This window comes from Lissotriton helveticus, chromosome 5_1, assembly GCF_964261635.1.
Source record: "Lissotriton helveticus chromosome 5_1, aLisHel1.1, whole genome shotgun sequence".
In the NCBI taxonomy this organism is placed as follows: domain Eukaryota; kingdom Metazoa; phylum Chordata; class Amphibia; order Caudata; family Salamandridae; genus Lissotriton; species Lissotriton helveticus.
Window position 1 is genome coordinate 635,990,753 of NC_136065.1, and position 18,863 is coordinate 636,009,615.

Genomic DNA, 18,863 nt, shown 5'->3' on the forward strand with positions numbered 1-18,863 from the left:
TTAAGGGCGGGGGTCCCGTGGTGGGGATTAGGATGCGCCCACAACAGTGGCGGGCACATCCCTCATTGTTAACATTGTGGTGGGCAGTGCTCTCAGCACCGCCCGCCACAATGCTAAAAATGCATATATGCATTTGCATACACAAAGCAGCAGGCACGGCGCGGTGCCTGCCTCTTCGTGTATGCAAATGCTGGGGGGTATCACAGGTACCCCCCGTGTGGACCCCCCACCTCTCCTTCACTCTGGGGGCCCCCAGAGTGAAGACCGCATCTAACTAAGCATCTAACTAAGCCCATTGTAATATGGCTGGCGGTGTCTAATAGACACCGCCACCATATTGAACCTTTTCCGCCCTGGCCGCAAGGCGACCGTGGCGGAAAAGCGGCGGACGGTGTTTCCCCCCCGCCATAGTAATATGGCGGGGGGGGGGAATGGGTGGCGGGCGGGCATGAATGTCGGGCATATCGCCACCGCCATCATGGCGGTGGCGATCCGCCCGACATCCTAATGGGCCCCCTATATGAAGTCTGCGACACGATTAATGAATTGAATATAGTATGCCTATGTCCACATTTCCCCACTCACAGAATTTTTTGAACAAGCTCATTCACCTTCAATATTTTCTTTTTGTTTTTTTGCAGGGATGGCTCCAGCAGGTGAGGCACGGTAACAAGTGCCACTAAGGAATGGCAGTTAGTCCCCATGCAGCAGTCCAGGTCCTGCTACTGAATAGTGGCACAACTGCTGCTGTACTGTGGGACAAATGTTATTCCTTGGTGGGGGGCAGAGGGGGTTGTCACCTCAGCAGAAGTTGGACCTATTTTTCTGAGTTTTTGTGTTCCCCAATTGTCCCATATATTTTCACACCCAGATGCCGATATCTCAACATACTACCTCTATACACACCTCCTAGATGTCACTTTCTACATTTTTTAAATTTGTGCACCCCAAATGGTCAGCAGTGTCTCCCGAGAGCTCCTTTTTCAGCAGTGCCCCTCCAAGATCCATGTCTGTCATTCACTTGTTAATTTGTTTCTTTTAGTTCTAGAACACTTATGCACTGAACACTGCTGCCCTCCAATGGGTCGATCAAGGTATATGAAACAGAAAAACATATAGAATTATAGAAGGGTATGATGTTCTGAGTGACATGAATTAGACAACGAGAGCAAAGCTCATTCCCTTAATTCGCTATTTACCCATCTAAAAGTTTAAGTTATGTATGTTCCCCAAAACATCTGCCCCTGCTTTCAACTGCTATGCAGGAACAGAGGAGAAATGGGAGAGCCATACATAACATGGCTACTCCTCCCTGTGCCAAATATTAAATAAAATATCTGACCTCACACCAAACCCCACCAGCCTCTGTGGCCTCCTTCCATCTCCTTCAGAAGCTGTACTGCCTGCTCTCACAGAGTCCAGCCAGAGCAGCCTAGAATTCCTTTATGAAATAGCGAAAATACATAGATCTGTAGCCCACGGTTGCTACGTCACAGCAGTGAACTGTCCAATTTAGAATGTCACATTCACTTTAATGGCTCTCAGTGAGAGACAAACATGACAAAGAAATAACAGTAATGCACTCTGAGAAATAGAGGATCTCATCCATATCATAGCAGGGACTATTCTGACAGACTGGAACACTGGCTGTGGCCCTCTTATACAGCTACTTTCAGAGGCTAAGTTATCGAGGCAGGTACCTTGTTGTTCCATGGCTCTAGGGCAGGCTAGGAGGTCTTTCAAGAGCTCGAGTGACCCAAAAATGAAGATGTCACAGAACATAAACCAATATTTTAAGCTATTTTGCCCACAATAAGACTATTCAGTTTAGTCACAAACTAAGGTGAGGAGGGGCAGATAGGGCTCATAAGACATAACTGATCACAAATGGGTAAGTTCCTGGGATGGAAAAATCACTGAGGATTGACCCGCATGTGTTCCAGGGGAGAGTTGCAATCACGGCACAACCACAGAAGAACAAAGAAAATACTGTGTGCCAGATTCAGAAAGGTAAACTTACACTTTTCGGTATTCATAAACACACCATTTAATAGTAACTTTATGACTGCAATAACTCCACCGTTGGGACTAATAACTCCGCACATAAAAAGACAGGCCTGTCCTTTTTATGTAGGGAATTCTCCGCAGTCGAAAAGTTACTATTACATTATTTGTGAATACAAAAAAAGAGTTAACTTTACCTTTGTGAACTGGGTCCAATGTATTTTTCAATTTATTTTCCTTAAAATCCGCAGACATATTTGGAAAGGTGTAGAAATCTCACTAGGATGAAGGCTTTGATAATGAGGGTTGTGAATATTTATTTAGAGGCTGTATTCCATCTTATCTTCAGATATCTTATCTTCTGTCAACAACCTCATGAATCTCAGAGTACTAGTACAGCATCCTTGCGTGCATCATTCCACCCAGCCAATAGGTATTTTGGGCCTGATTATGAGTTTGGCGCTCTTCCTGTAAGACCTTTGACATTTGAGATGAGCAAATTCAGAGTGTTGCTGGTGTGGCAGGGTGCTCTACACAGCAGCTGCTCTCCACCAAAACTTGGGAACTACCCAGAGTTCTCTGCTCCTTTTTTGCATAATGTATGCAGCACTCTAGGCCTGAAAGGGTGTGTGTGTGTATATATATATTCACTGAAAAAACCATAGGTTATAGACCATATATAGTTAGGAATTAGCATTTAAAAAACCTTATTTTACTCACACAAAACCATTGAAATTCCATATATAGTTAGTTGCACTAACTATATATCGCGCACCCGCAATCCACTGCTGATGATGTCACATATTACATCATTCATGACATGGTCAGTGACATCACTGATGACATCACTGATGACATCTCAAATGACATCACTGATGACATCACTGATGACATCATCCAGTGACTGTGTGTTTCTGTAAAGTTTAAATATGTTTTACATATTGAAGAATGAGTAGATGTAGAAGTGTCTGGATGAAGGATTTAGTAGGTGCGTGACTGACTGTATGAGTGAGTGATTAAATGTGTCTCACTGAGTGCATGGGTTAGTGACTAAACTGTCTTAATTTGTGCATCATTATGTCTGTTGTTCTGTAAACTGCTGCATGTGTTGATCAGTAGCTATATGAGTAACTATATGGGTTATTGATTGATTGCCCAAGTATTTGTATGGGAGACTGAGTGTGTGTGTGGCTGGCTGGGAGGTGTGTGACTCTGTGCAGATCAATGTGTACTTGTATCAATGATTGTATAAGAGAGTAATTATGTGTTAGTATATGTTTCAAAATGTAAGGTGCTCTATGTTTAACTGTATAGATTAGAAAATGGAAGTGTGATTGATTCTTTACAGGACTGACTAGGTGTGTGAGTAACTCCATGGATGAGTGACAGAGTGTGAGAGTCTGTATAGGTGTATGAGTGCATATGATAGTGTTGTAAAGATGAGTGATTGTATGTATGAATGATTGTATGGGTAAATGAGTGAATGTGTGTGTAAACATAGGAATCACTGAGTGCGTATGTAGTAACTAGTATTGGTGTGTCAATGGTTTCAAAAATTATACTCTGTATTTAACACTGGGTGTAACAGAGGTTATATTAAAGTGTGAGGAGATGCATTGTATTGTCACATGAATGATATCATCAGTGATGTGGTCATTGATGTCAAATGAGATGTCATCAGTGATGTCATCAGTGATGTCATTTGAGATGTCATCAGTGATGTCATCAGTGATGTCACTGACCATGTCATGAATGATGTAATATGTGACATCATCAGCAGTGGATTGCGGGTGCGCGATATATAGTTAGTGCAACTAACTATATATGGAATTTCAATGGTTTTGTGTGAGTAAAATAAGGTTTTTTAAATGCTAATTCCTAACTATATATGGTCTATAACCTATGGTTTTTTCAGTGAATTTTCAAGGTTTTGTAAATGCTAATTCCTAACTATATATGGTCTATAACCTATGGTTTTTTCAGTGAATTTCAATGGTTTTTTAATAGCAAATATCATAAGCTGTCGAATGTCAAGTACGTGGTAAGAATTTTTTTTTTCGTGTTTATGCACACTGATCTGCTTTGATTGCTGCCCCCCACCCCTCATTTCTATTAGGAGTACTCTCTCTTTGCAGATAGTGAAGGGTAGTTAACGCAGCCCTTTGCCCCCTTTGTAATCCGTCGTGCCTGCTTCTCTCTCCATTTGATTGATTGTTCTCTTTGGTTCATTCTCTATTTACAAACAAGCACAGAGTCGCAATACTCTGTTTAGTCTTTGCAGATAGCGAAAAATCGTGTAAAAAAACAAAAGGAATCGAGCAAAATCAGTAGGCCACTAATGGGATCTCTTTTGACCTCGCTAAAATAGAAACATTAGGAACAACCTGTTGAAAATAGCAATGCGTATGTATATAAGCGGCGTTCATTTGTGTTCACAGTACCCCTTGTTGATTGTTTCAATCGAGCATTGAATTGTTCGAAGTTAATTCTCTTAAGGATCTTCTCTACCTGCAAACGAGGAAGAATAGGAATATTCTATCTCCCTTTGCAGATAGTGAAGGGTAGGTAACGCAAGCCTTTAACACGTCGTACCTATTTCATTCCTCATTGATTGATTGATTGTCCGAACATTGACTGTTTGGGAATTAGTTCTTTTTGGAGGTATTCCCTGTTTGCAAATAAACGTAGGAAAATCTTTGCAAGTAGTGAAAGGGTACGTAATGCGGACCGTTCTCCCCCGTTGTAATCTGTCATGCCTATCTACTCCCCACTGATTGATGCACCTTTTTCACCCGGACCATTTACTAGAGATACGTCATCTGGCCCGACCAGAGAGCACCCCTAGTGAAAAGGACATATGCAATAATAACGAAGTGATCACTGTATCCTGTTAACAGAAACTTTACCATGAAACAACCTGGAAAGAAAAAAATAGGAAAACGAAAATCAGTAGGCCACTGATGAACATGAACTTTTATTAAACAACGAACAAAGAAACGATAACATAACGTAATGATAAAACCTATTAATGTCCTAGAAACAAGAAAACGTTAAAATATGCCAGTGGTGAGAGACCAGAAAAACAGTAAGAGAAACCAAATCACCCCTCGCTGTCCCACCGCCTGCCACGCCAAAAAAATCGATAGACTAGGGAAAATGCAAGTCAGTAGAACATCCACCCCCACTCTGGAAACTTCCAAGGTGGGGCAGGGTTCCGGCTACGCCCAGCCGGGAGCAGCCCATATAAGGCAGGTCCTGATGCCACGCCTCGGCCAGGAGATCCTAACGTAGGGTGTAGCCGAAGGAGAGGCCGAGGCCAGCGGGACCCGGCCAGGGGATTGCCTTTACAACGCTGAACAGTTGCAGGGGGGGGGAATGTCTCCTCGACCCTCCCCTCTCTCTCCCAGTCCGGCCGCGGTGGCCCTTGAGAGTTGCAGTCCCGCCACATGCTCTTCCGGTCCGACCACCAACGGTCGGGGGGCCGAGGCCGACGGGATCCGGCTGCAGCCAATAAACCAAGAAACCCGTTCATGGGGCCAGAGCCAGGGGCGTCCGGCCGACATCCACCGGAAGCCCGGCCCGAAGACGGACGGGACACTTCTTTCTTTTATAATGGCTGCGACAACACTGGGGGGGGATGTCTTGCACATGCCTCCGACCCCCCCCTCGTCCTCATCGCCTGGTCCGGCCATAACAAATCTCAAGTGAGACGCCGTGGGGTGCACTGGGAGGGAGAGACGGTGCGAACAGGCCTCTCCCGCCTCCCCAGGTGGAGGCTTCCCAGCTGCACCCTCAGCGCTCCAGGCGCCCGGAAAAGGGTTCTTCCACTGTGGCCATGCTGCAACGTCTCGCCCGGCAGGGTGGAGCCCGTCTGCTCATGTGACCCCGCGATCGCCGGTAGCTGCCGAACTCTCAAAATGGCGGTCGACCTGGCAAGAGCGGGCCCAACATAAAGAAATGGCCCGGTCACTGGTTGACTCCACCACCGTAGTCCTCCACGACCTTGAAGATTCTAGAGGAGCCGCGGGAGTCTCCGACCCCCGATGGGGAATGACTGCCATGATCGCCCGTGGAGTGACGAAACTGTATCCGCGGGACGTCGGCGCTCCCATGCTGGCGCCAGCCTCACTTTGAATTACTAGAATCCTGCAGACCTCACTTCCGGTGAAAGCACAGTGTGACCCGGTAGGAAAAATTATTGCACCCCCTCCCCTTTTTGACTGATAGTTCAAACCACCGATCCTTTCCTTTGCCCTTTTAACGGAACTTTGGACTGCCTCCCCCTCTTTTACATTTTCTAGAGAAAACAAAACATTAACCACTACATTAGCATAGCAGTTGACACCAGAACTGTTTTCAAATTGAAAACCAACAACATCTTCAACAGAATCCTTTTTGTTTCTGCTGTGACCCTGCTACAGCACAGGCATTGTCCCCAGCAGTAATTCTGCAATGCCGGTAAGAATAGCTGTGGTGCCTACTGGACTCACTCACCCCCGCGGCACCCCACGCCGTTTTTTGCTGGGCGGCAACTTACTAGACATCACTTTCGTGCCATCTAGATTTCAGCGCGTTCTGCTGCCTTGGAACTATTCGCACAACAGACCGCTACTGACAAGAATATTTCATTATTGGTGCTGTCAATTTCAATAAATCTATTGGATAATTAAAAAGAAATTGCCACGGTCTCTTCGTTGTTTAAATGTTTTTACTGTTTTTGTTTTGTTGTATATATTTATATGTTATTAAAGTTTTATATTCCTACTACTTTGTTGGAGTGCTATATATTTTTAATGTGACACATAATTGTAAAAACTTTGATGTACAAAGAGTCATTCCTGGAATCTTCCGCTTCAGGCTCGGTCCCCTCCCCAATCACAATACAGGATGGTTTTCAGATAGTAGGAACACGTGTGGTGTGACGGATCTCATCGAGTGTGGGCCTTGATCTACTATAACTCCTTTGAAGAGGGGTGATTCTTTACAGCTGGGGCCATAAACTACATCTGCAGGGCTAGCTGATAGCCTGGACAATCGGACACAGAGAAAGAGGAGTGTCAGAGGGTGCGGTAGTGAATAGGGCGAAAGGGAGGTGTCGGGCGGGCACAGAGTGTGATTCTCAGGGAAGAGCAGCGCAGATGGGGGGAGGTTTATTGCCAATGCATAAGACAGAGAGCGGTGGTGACCAGTGCCTAGGGAAGATGCTTGCGTGGGTGAGGAGCCATGCTACGAATCGACAGCGTGCAGAGAGTGGGTCTGGTCAAGACATCTAAAATGGCTGCCGTGCACGACAAAAGTGTGGCATTTCAAAAAAGGCAAGATGGCGCAAACAATGTTTTTCAACACTTCCTCATTTCCTTCGAATCGAACGTTAACAGACGTTGGGGCATATTACCAAAGTTAAGCGATATTTATCGCTAACGATGCTTACCAACCAATTTTTTACCACTAAGCATCGTCAGAAATTATCGAAGATAAACCTTACTATTATCAAGGTTTATCGCAAATGCGATAATAAACGGCCGCAATGCATGAATATCGCTAAAAACTCAGCGATATTCATGCATTACCGAGCTAATACTCTTAGCCATGTTATCCACCTCCCATTGGATAACATGGCTAAGAACTGCTCAGGGCAGGTGTTACTTTTTGGAGATATTCGCGCTTAGCGCGAATATCTCCAAAAGTTGGTAATAGGAGATAGATATCTTGCATGTTGTAATGCAAGTTATTGTGGTATATGGAACTCATACCATAATCTCTCAGGAAAGCAGAAACTGATCCTTTTGGGACCGCCTAAAAAGGCCTAGGGGGTGAGGAGTACTCTACTTTGCCCCCTTTTCACGTTCCGAACTATTTTATTTTACTCTCTTCTGTAATTACACAAAATACCAGCGATAAGATGCATCGGAGACACACAGTGAGAGAAAGGAGGCCGGAGATGAAGAAGACATGTAAAATACACATTGGAGATAATATAGTGGCAGAAGGGAAGTAAATATGAGTAAACTTACCATGTAACATAAAAATGTTGCACTCTATACTATAAGTCTCATTTTATACTACAATCACTTCGCTACAACCTCATAAATTAAAAATAAAAATGAATAATGTCTCAAACAATTTTTGATTTCTAAATATAAATTTATTCTTCAGAATTTTCTAAATTTGAAAGAACTAGTAACATGTCCTCATCAGCAATGTCCTCATTAAAAGTCTCCAATGATGATTCTTGTAACTCTATGGTCTCCAAACACTCGATAAATTCGCCATCAAGAGATTGATCAAAAAAATCATTCAAGTCATCTCCTCCTTGTGACAATATTTCATTATTGGTGCTGTCAATTTCAATCAATGTAGTGGAATCATTCAAGTCATCTCCTCGTGACAATATTTCATTATTGGTGCTCTCAATTTCAATCAATGTAGTGGAATCATTCAAGTCATCTCCTCCTTGTGACAATATTTCATTATTGGTGCTGTCCATTTCAATCAATCTAATGGAATCATACAAGCCATCTCCTCCTTGTGACAATATTTCATTATTGGTGCTCTCAATTTCAATCAATGTAGTGGAATCATTCAAGTCATCTCCTTGTGACAATATTTCATTCTTGGTGCTGTCCATTTCAATCAATCTAATGGAATCATACAAGTCATGTCCTCCTTGTGACAATATTTCATTATTGGTGCTCTCAATTTCAATCAATGTGTTGGACAATTCAAAAGAAATTGCCACGGTCTCTTCATTGTGAGCCATTTTATTTTGAAATTGCTTGCTGTAAATTGCAGAAAAAAATAATCACTTTCATTTATCGTCTTTAGTAATACATAATATAAAACTAACTTTATCAAGTATTTAGTATAACAGAAGGACTGCAAATAAATAACAGAAAACATTTTTCAAATTATCTTCAAGTGTACAACATAGTTCCCCTTACAAATTAACAACTCACCTTTTTAAAAGTAGCAGAAGTGTTAGTACTGTGTAAATCAAACACCAGAAATTCACCACCAAAAATTCCTCACAAATGTACCTCAGACAGTAGTATCACAAAATGGCTGTGGTTTCCTCTCATTTGACATATATACATAACCAATTAACTTTCATCACACACAAATACAAAACCAAAGTAACATTTTAATTGGTTCTAAATTTCAACACTTTCAAATGTGTTTTCCCCATGCAATTTTCCATAGGACATTTACATACGTCTACAGCCTGAATGGCTGAACGGAATTACACCAAACTTGGCAAAATGGTACATCAAACCTAAGAGGTCAGGAAGGATCTACTATGCCCCCTTATGGTCATTTCCCCCTTCGCTTTGGCCTCCTCTTGTCTCTCAATCCTACCGAGGGACAAGATGGCGGCCGCTACGGACTGTTTGGAATGTTGACAGACGCCGGAGAACCAATCAGCTTCGCAAAGCTCCGTAACGCGAAAAGTACGCGAAGCGGAGCGCTGTTACAGATATATATCTTTTTTTGAACGTTAATTTCTCAAAATCCACTGGAGCACATATATTGAGACCTAGCAAAGGCACATCGGGCTACCAGTCCCTAATATTTTGCCAAGTTTCGTGCAAATCCATTCAGCCGTTCGATTATTATTATTTTGGTTTTTTTTTGCCCCGCGGGGCCCTTTTAAAACCTCCACATCAAACCTAGGGGGTCAGCGAGGATCTACTATGCCCCCTTATAGTTATTTCCCCCTTTGTTTTGACCTCCTCTTGTCTCTCGATCCTACCGAGAGACAAGATGGCGGCCGCTACGGACTGTTTGGAATGTTGACAGACGCCGGAGAACCAATCAGCTTCGCTTCACAAAGCTCCGTTGCGCGAAAAGTCCGCGAACCAGAGCGCTAACCGGTCCGCTGTTACAGATATATATCTTTTTTTAAACGTTAATTTCTCAAAATCCACTGGAGCACATATATTGAGACCTACAAAAGGCACATCGGGCTACCAGTCCCTACAATTTTGCCAAGTTTCGTGCAAATCCATTCAGCCGTTCGGGCTAAAAGTGAGGCCAACCGCCCTATGGAAAACTCAATGTTAAAAACACGTTTTGGGACCCCCCTTTTTTCTCGGCCCCCCCTTGACGAACCCCCCCCAAATTTTCAAGGGCTGCTCAGAAACAAAATGTGCCATTTTCCTGAAAATTTCAGCCAATTCCGTCCACAAACGCCAAAGTTATTAGACATAGAATTTTCAAAAAACCCATAGAGAAAAAATCCTAACTATATATACCTACTGGCGACCGCCAGTAGGTAATATATATATATATATATATATATATATATATATATATATATATATATATATATATATATATATATATATATATATATATATATATATATATATATATATATATATATATATATATATATATATATATTTTTTTTTTTATTTTTTTTGTTTCACTGAACCAAAAACCATAGGTTTTAGGGAGATTTATAGTTAGTTGGACATTTCACTCCTACAAAACCAGAGAATTTCCCCCATTATAGTTAGCAACTCGCGCCCCCGCAATGCACTGCTGATGATGTCACATATTACATCACTCATGACATGGTCAGTGACATCACCGATGACATCTCAAATGACATCACTGATGACATCATCCAGTGACTGTGTGTTTCTGCAAAGTTTAATGTTTAATATATATAGGGAAAGGCATATTGAAGAATGAGTGGGTGTATAAGTGTCTGAATGGATGATTTAGTCGGTGTGTGACTTACTCTATAAGTGAGTGATTAAACGTATCTTACTGAATAAATGTGTTAGTGACTAAACTGTGTGAATGTCTGTATCCGTCTGTCTGTTGGTGTGTAAGTGGCTGCATGGTTTTGTGAATAGCTACATGAGTGTCTATATGGGTTATTGATTGGTTGTCTGAGTATCTGTATGGGTGCCTGAGTGTTTATGTGGGTGGGGTGTGTGTGACTCTGTGCATAGATGTGTAAGTCGGTGATTCACTGGGTGCATGGTTTCAAAAGTGCATCTGTGATGGACATTATGGGTGGGTGAGTGTGGGGTGTGTTATTGAGTGAATGTATATCTCAGTGGTACATGTGTGAGTAACTGCATATGTGAAAGGCAGTATATATGTGTGTTGGAGTATATAAATGGCTATAAGTAAGAGTGTTTGATTGTGGGAGTGGCTGTATGGATGAGTGTGTGTGTGTGTATCAGTGATTGTATAAGAGCGTAAGAATGTGCTAGTATTTGTATGAGTAAATGAGCTGGAGTGTGTATAACTGTATAGGTGAGTAAATGGCAGTGTGATTAGTTATTTGCATTACTGACTAGGTGTGTGAGTACCTCTGAATGAGTGGTGGTGTATGTGTGTCTATATAGGTGTATGAGTGCATATGATAATCCTGTACTGAGTGACCATAAGTATGAGTGACTGTACGGATGAGTGAGTGGATGTGTGTGTAAACCTAAGAATCAGTGAGTGGGTATGTTGTTATTGGTGTTGGAGTGTCTATGGTTTTGAGAATGCCATTTTGTAATTCAGAGTGGGTGTACCAAAGGTTATAATAGAGTGTGAGAGATGCTTCAAATTATCACATGGATGATGTCATTAGTGATGTCATGAGTGATGCCATTTGAGATGTCATCAGTGATGTCACAGACCATGTCATGAGTGATGTAATATGTGACATCATCAGCAGTGCATTGCAGGGTGCAAGTTATAGTTAGCTGAACTAACTATAATGGGGGAATTTCTCTGGTTTGGTACGAGTGTAATGTTGAACTAACTATAACTTTCCCTAAATCCTATGGTTTTTTCAGTGAATTTCTAAGGTTTTTTAAAAGCTAATTTCTAACTATGAAGTGCCTGAAACCTATGGTTTTTTCAGTGAATTTCAAAGGTTTTTTAAATGCTAATTTCTAACTAAAATGTGCCTCAAACCTATGGTTTTTTAAGTGAATTTCAAAGGTTTTTTAAATGCTAGTTTCTAACTATGCCTACAGAGGTAGGACATGTGAAGAAAGAAGAAAAAACGCACAGAAAGAAGCAAAAGCCATGCAGAAAGAAGCAACAGAAGTCCACAAAGACGAAGAACAATGCAGGAAGAAGCAAGACATGTGCAGAAAGAACCAACAGAGGTGCAGAAAAAGGCCTTGTTGCAAAATCATCCTGTGTCCACAACTTTTTCAGACGGGTACTGGTGGTAACTGACTCTGACTAACCAGGCCGAGAGTCAGTGCTATGCTAAAAGACACTATGCGTTGGGGTACCCCTGTGATTAGCATGACCTCCTCTGTAAGGCCCTAGTACATAATAGGGTAGGGGGATTAAAACTACATCTAAGTCAGAGGTGCAGAAATATGCTACTTTTAACTAGTAGTCACGTTTGCAGAGTGGTGGAGAAAAGTTGCTGGGCGTCCAACCAACGCTCAGGAATTCTGGTGCGTAGGACTTACAAGAGGTACCAGGAGGGATTCTTGGCCCTCAAACTCCCTCAGGACTAAATTGGACTTCACCCCCATCCTGTAGTCTGCCACGAGGCACGTTTGCAGAGTGGTAGAGAAAGGGAGCCAATAACCTCCGAAGATGTCTTAGCAATCCCACTGTGTGGGACTTACTGGAGGTAACAAGAAGGGTAGTTGGCCCCAAAGGATATCCTTGGGGGCCAACTTTCTAAACTATTACCTCCAGTCAGTCCCACACAACAGCAATGGTATGTACTCGTACCAGGCCACACCCACTTTGCCCACCACTCTAAAAACGCGCTCCCTGGCGCACTCTTGGATGGAGATTGAAGTCCCCTTCACTGCTGGGGGTCTTTTATAGGCCAACTAGCCTATCTTTTACCTCCAGTAAACCCCATGCAGTGTGATTGGTGAGAAGTAGACAAAGGCTATGCCCCCTTTCTCCACCGTTCTGCAAACGTGCCCCCTGGATTGTTGTAAGTTGGGGGATTAAGTCCCCTTGAATCCTGAGGGTCCCTGGGGTCCAACTAGCCCACCAGGTACCTCCAGTAAGCGCCACAGAGCTGCGTTGCATAGAGATGTAAAAAGGGGCATGGCCTGGACCACCTCTCTGCAACACACCCCTGCGGCGCTTACTGAAGGTAACCTGGTGGGCTAGTTGGGCCCCATGGACCCTCAGGATTGAAGAGGAATTAATTACCCAACTTTAAACACGCTACAGGGCGTGTTTGCACACATGTCACCTCAGGCCCCGCGCTCTCCCTTCACCACTGTACAAACGCGCCTGTGGCATGTTTTAAGTTGGGGGATGAAGTCCCCCTAATTCCTGAGGGTCCTTGGGTTCCAACTAGCCCATGAGGTACCTCCAGTAATCTCTACAGAGCTGCGTTGCAGAGGTGTGAAAAGGGGCATGGCTTGGGAGTCCTCTCTGCAATGCAGGCCAGTGGCACTTACTGGAGGTACCTGGTGGGCTAGTTGGCCCCTAGGGGCTCTCAGGATTGAAGGGGAATTAATTCCCCAAGTTCAAACACGCCACAGGGCGTGTTTGCACGCATGTCACCTCAGGCCCCGCCCCCTTCCTTCACCACTGTGGAAACACGCCTGTGGCATGTTTTAAGTTGGAGGATAAAAGTCCCCTTGAATCCTGAGGGTCCCTGGGGTCCAACTAGCCCACCAGGGGCCTTATTTATGAAGGCCTTGCGTCGCCGGTGCGTCACGTTTAACATGGGAAAAAGTGACGCACCGGCGGCACAAGGCCTTCATAAATAAGGCCCCAGGTACCTCCAGTAAGCGCCACAGAGTGCGTTGAGGAGAGGTGTAAAAAGGGGCATGGCCTGGACCACCTCTCTGCAACGCAGGTCTGTGGCACTTACTGGAGGTACCTGGTGGGCTAATTGGCCCCAGGGATCCCCAGTATTGAAGGGGAATTAATTCCCCAACTTGTGTTGCTGGGAGGGGGTGGGGCCACGGCGATGCTTGTCTTTTTAAAAATATGTATATTTTTAGGAAGGAGAGCTGTGTGGCCCCCCTTCCTTTCCTACTTTATGGGTGCTGGGGACCCCACCCCCCAGGGCCTGACCCCTATATTTTTCAAATATTGAAGGGGGCTACGTGGCCCCCCTCCCAAGGCCATATTCGGCATCTGGGACCACATCCCCCGGGTCATGGGCAGTGTTTATTTTAAACTATATATATTTAGGGGGGTGTTGTGTGACCACCCTCCTCAGGCCATTTATGGCCTCGGGGACTCCATCCCCGGGGCTGGCCTTTGCGTGTTTTTAAAAAGAAATTATTATGGGGGATGGGCCCACGTGGCCCCTCTCCCAGGTCACTCCTTGCCCCGGGGACCCCATCCCCTGGGGCCTGACCCCTCGTTGGGAAGCGTGGGGGGAGCCCCAATGCCTCCACAGTCCCAGCTGACTCCCCCCCCTCCTGTGCGAGCCGGGATTGTTTTTCCACATGGGGATCTGCTGACATGCAGCTCCCTGTGTGGAAAAGCAAGGTGGTTACCATGCCATAGCAAGCAGCAGTGTCCCGGGGGTGAGCACCCCGGGACACTGCAGAAGCCAGCCCTGGGGGGTGGCGGTCCCCAGGGCCATCAAAGGCTCCAGGAGGGGTTGCGCGGCCCCACTCCTGTGAAATGCACAGCCCCAGGGAGGTTGTGGTCCCCGGGGCTCGGGGGTCCGTAACGGACCCCCAAATTTGCATTTTAGTGCCCCTGGGCAGGTCACCGGGGCTGCGGGGGCCGTGTACTTCCACAAATATTTGATAAAAGCCCCGGGGGTGGCCAATCATTAAAAAAAAAGCCCCGAGGGGTGGTGGTCCCTTTGGCTGCGGGGGGCTGTGTGCCATTCGCAAATATTTAAGAAAAGGCCAGGGGGTGGCGGTCCCCGGGGATGCGGGGGTCCCGCTGGGCCCCCACAATTACATTTCACCATGCCCCGGGGGCTAAATAATAACAAAGTGCGAGCTCCCGCGCTTCGTTTTTTTTCTTTTTTTTCTTTTCTTATATTTATTCTTTTCTCCGCCGGATTCGCACACCCAGCGCAAATTCTGCCAATTTGTTAAAATAAAAAATGCTTTTTTGGGCCCTGGGGGTCCTTGTGGGGCCCCCTGAGCAGGCCTAGGGGGTCAGGGTGTTTCTACCCTGCCCCCTTTTCTTGTTTTTCGTGTTTCTTTTTCTCTTTTCTTGTGACTCGGTTCTATCGAGTCACAAGATGGCTGTTAAAACTTCCTGCTTTGGAGTGTTGACAGCCTATTAGAATAATAGAATATATATTAATTGTTTTTAATATAGTTTTAAAGAATGTGCTTATATGTTAAATTGCATCTAATATTTTAATTATATGTTTTTAGAAAATTCTTAAAATGCATGAATATGTTTATGAATTTTGAAATATAGTTTTGAAATGTATTCAAATGTTCAGCAGTATTTGGAAATTAGAAAAGTTGTGTGAATTTAATTGAATACTTTTATAACATTTGAAATGAAATTTCATTTCTAAATTTAAAATGTTTTAAATTTGTAATTCCATATATTTTTTAAATTTGTAATATAATAATGTTTTTATCTGTAAATATTTATTTGTATTTCAATATAATATATTTGTAATTTTTTTACAATAATTCATACTGATATAATTGTTGGCCTAATTTCTGAAATTAGGATGTATTTAAATAATTATTTAACATAGTTGTGATTAAAATATGTAATAATTACATATTATATTGGTATATTAATATGTATTAATAGAAATTAATAGATATAGGTTTTTATATGTTTCATTGTTAACTTGAAAATGTAACTATTGTGCAGTAAAATACATGTATATTTAAAATTGTTAATGTTTTTTGGTGTAATGTGTTTTATTTACTATTTATAAATTATGCCATTCTGAAGTTCATATATATAATATATATTATTCAATAATGCTTTCATCATATTTAGTTTCAGTAGATGCATATTTTTTAAAGTTATAAAAATATTTATTTAGTATGATAATTTGTATTATTTATATGATTTGAATTGCAAAACGTTCCCCCAAATTACTTAGATTGAGGTGGGAATAGTAAATGTAACCCCTTTTGCATCCAACACATTCACCAAAAAAGTTTTAGGTTGGAGTGGGAACCTATTTTGTGTTCAACGCCTTCCTTAAAATAGTTTGCATTGGACTGGGAATAGGGAATGTAAAAGCTTTATTATCCATAATCCATTAAATGATTTAGAAGGTGTGGGAATAGTAAATGTAATTCTTTTAGAATCCAAATAATTCTCGATAATGCTAAAAGCAGAAGTTAGTATGGCATTTTTTGCATTAATATTTATATATTTTTGGTTAATATTGGTACATACCACACTTTGTAATTTTTCTTTATTTAAATTTTTATTGAATGTATATGTATATTTTTTAATTGCGTACATATTTTTACATACGAGGAAAACAGTTTTTAGTAATATCTTAACTATATATTAGCAACATTTTTCATATTAAATGAAACTTGTAAATAAAATGTAGGCACTGTTTTACATTTCAACATTTTTTAAATATTTTGTCCGTTGTTCCTTTCTTTTTTCAATATGTGAGGCTGCCAAATCTAATGGCACTACTACATTAGTCCCTCTGTGGTTACTACTTGGTTTAACTTTCTCAGTATGGAGTGTCTTCGTCCCATTATGATAATGAATAGGCTAGGGGGAAACCCACAATAAGACACTTTCAGGTCAGACAAGGTAAAGTGAAACATAAACTACATTTATGGCAAATAAACAGGCAAGAGAATGAGAAATAAGGGGAACCACTGTATCAGAAAACGGTGCTAAGTCAATGTCCATCTATTTACACTCATTTCAGGGAGCCTGGAAGAAATATACACATACAGCCCATGGAGTTTCAGCACTTTGACCTTGAATTAATGCAGTGACATACAACCAGTAGTAATGGAAAAATAATGCAATCTCTGGTTGAAAGAAATGAATAACAAATTTAGCAACAAGTTAATGCTTAAGGATCAAAAATATATATTTAGTCAATTTGCTTACAGATGCACCTGTAGCCTAGATCTCATTTCAAGGAAACAATTTCATCCTGGTTTTAACAGATATTCCTCCTCAGGGGTGGCCCTTTGAACCAATTGGTAGCACAGGAGGTACTTTCTAGTGCCTCTGAGCATGGGGGTGATCAGAGAGTTATGGAGTGTCTACGGTCAATGGCACTTTGGGTTAAACATACAGCAAAAATACAGGAAAAACCAAAATGCTTATATCTAGTTTGCCAGACTTACTCAGACATGCCAGCTCACACAGTGCCACCTTGAGTCACACAATATCTGCCGTCACACAGTTACCTGATGAAGAGCAGACATCACACAAAGGTAGACAATGTGGTATCTGTTGGAGATGACATGGAGACACTGAATACAAACTGAGAAGGGGATCTGGCAGAGGGCTTTTAGAATAAGTATGTGCTCTCCTTCCCCAAAGTCTGTAGAAATGAGAGGTTGAAGCTCCTCCAGCTTAATTATTGCACTGCACTCAGAACATCATTTTTCCGAGAGTGCTACATGGGATGAAGCAGATTTCTATTGCATGATGTGAGTGCTTTCCTGATCCCGCAAGTTCTGGTCAGAAGTGAATGGAACAATTTCTGCTTCAACAGACTGGTGTGAACTGTGTTACCCCAAGATGTGTGTGGTAAATGAACTCTCTGTCTTTTCCCTCAGTACTTCTCCATCAGAATGTCCTGTGACATCATAGAATGTTGAGTGCCTTTCTGTGACTAGATTGTCAGTTAGCCATCTCAGGCTGAGCAGGTGCTTATATTCGGACTTCACATCTTTCCTGTTGTTGTTCCCTAACGAAGGAGGATGTGTGGTAAATGAACTCTCTGTCTTTTCCCTCAGTACTTCTCCATCAGAATGTCCTGTGACATCATAGAATGTTGAGTGCCTTTCTGTGACTAGATTGTCAGTTAGCCATCTAAGGCTGAGCAGCTGGTAGCTCGCTCCAGGTGGGGTTTTCTCCTTTGTATCTTCTTACCTTATAACTTGCTACCTATCTACCTGATAATAAAGAGGGATCTACTACTACACCTGGACTACGCATCTTCATTTATGTACCACAATGTGCCTCCCAGATTTGGTGCCCTGTCCCAAGGCCTAAAGATCCAACTACTGGCAATCAGAACAGCCTTCTGGGATAGTGTTTCCTTGTGGTCAGAGCTGATGAATGCAGAGAAGGAAGGCTGCTGAAAGCTCCAGAGGAGTTTGGGATCTGATTCTGAACCGGTGAACACAAACATAGAATCAATCATAATAGAACTGATCCCCAAATTTCATGAAAGGCTATCATGATTGGATATGGGTGTCTGTTTACGGGTGTGTTTATGTGTTCAGTTGGGGGGGTTCTTAATGTTTCTCTCCCTATTCAATTGCTCGAAGATACTTTAAATTCCTTTATCTGTGGCTTTTGCCCCCGCATGCATAATACCCTTCTTCTATAAACGGTGCTAATATATATCCTAGTGGAAATTAGGCCTGATTATTGGATGACTTGATTGGCGCTTTTTGTTGGTGATTACTTTTAGCTAAAACAGATGATATGTAGGCTCCTATATTTCACACTAATATTTTTAGGTGGAACCCAACGTCAACAGTGATCTGGCAGAAACCACTAAAATTTAAGGAACAGAGAAAAAAGAATGAACTTACTGCATCGAACATCCTTGAAAGAAGCATTGCAGAGCGGCTGATGGGTTCCCATCGATGAGGGACGCTCAGGGCCTCAGAACTCTGCCCAGGGCAGAGGCAGGGAGGGGCATTCAAGTGAAGCCTGGACTGGACAGAAAACCGGAAAGGAACCTTTAGGTACAGGCTGGCAACCAAGTAAAAGTGCATTTTGTGAGAAAA

The 18,863-nt window shown here is 42.7% G+C and overlaps 1 protein-coding gene across 3 annotated transcripts in view; it reads right to left on the bottom strand.

Annotated features, from left to right (window-relative positions):
• Positions 1 to 18,863, bottom strand: part of LOC144754798 (tyrosine-protein kinase STYK1-like) — a 317,694-nt gene that overhangs the window by 157,912 nt on the left and 140,919 nt on the right. The window contains exon 2 of one of the 3 annotated variants that reach the window (XM_078643012.1): positions 18,666 to 18,791. The exons of 1 other annotated variant lie outside the window; for it this stretch is intronic. In XM_078643012.1, coding sequence (XP_078499138.1) covers positions 18,666 to 18,717 — 52 coding nt within the window. In that variant the 5' untranslated portion in view covers positions 18,718 to 18,791. The remainder of the gene's footprint in view (positions 1 to 18,665; positions 18,792 to 18,863) is intronic. One more of the 3 variants, XM_078643013.1, reaches the window with a different exon arrangement.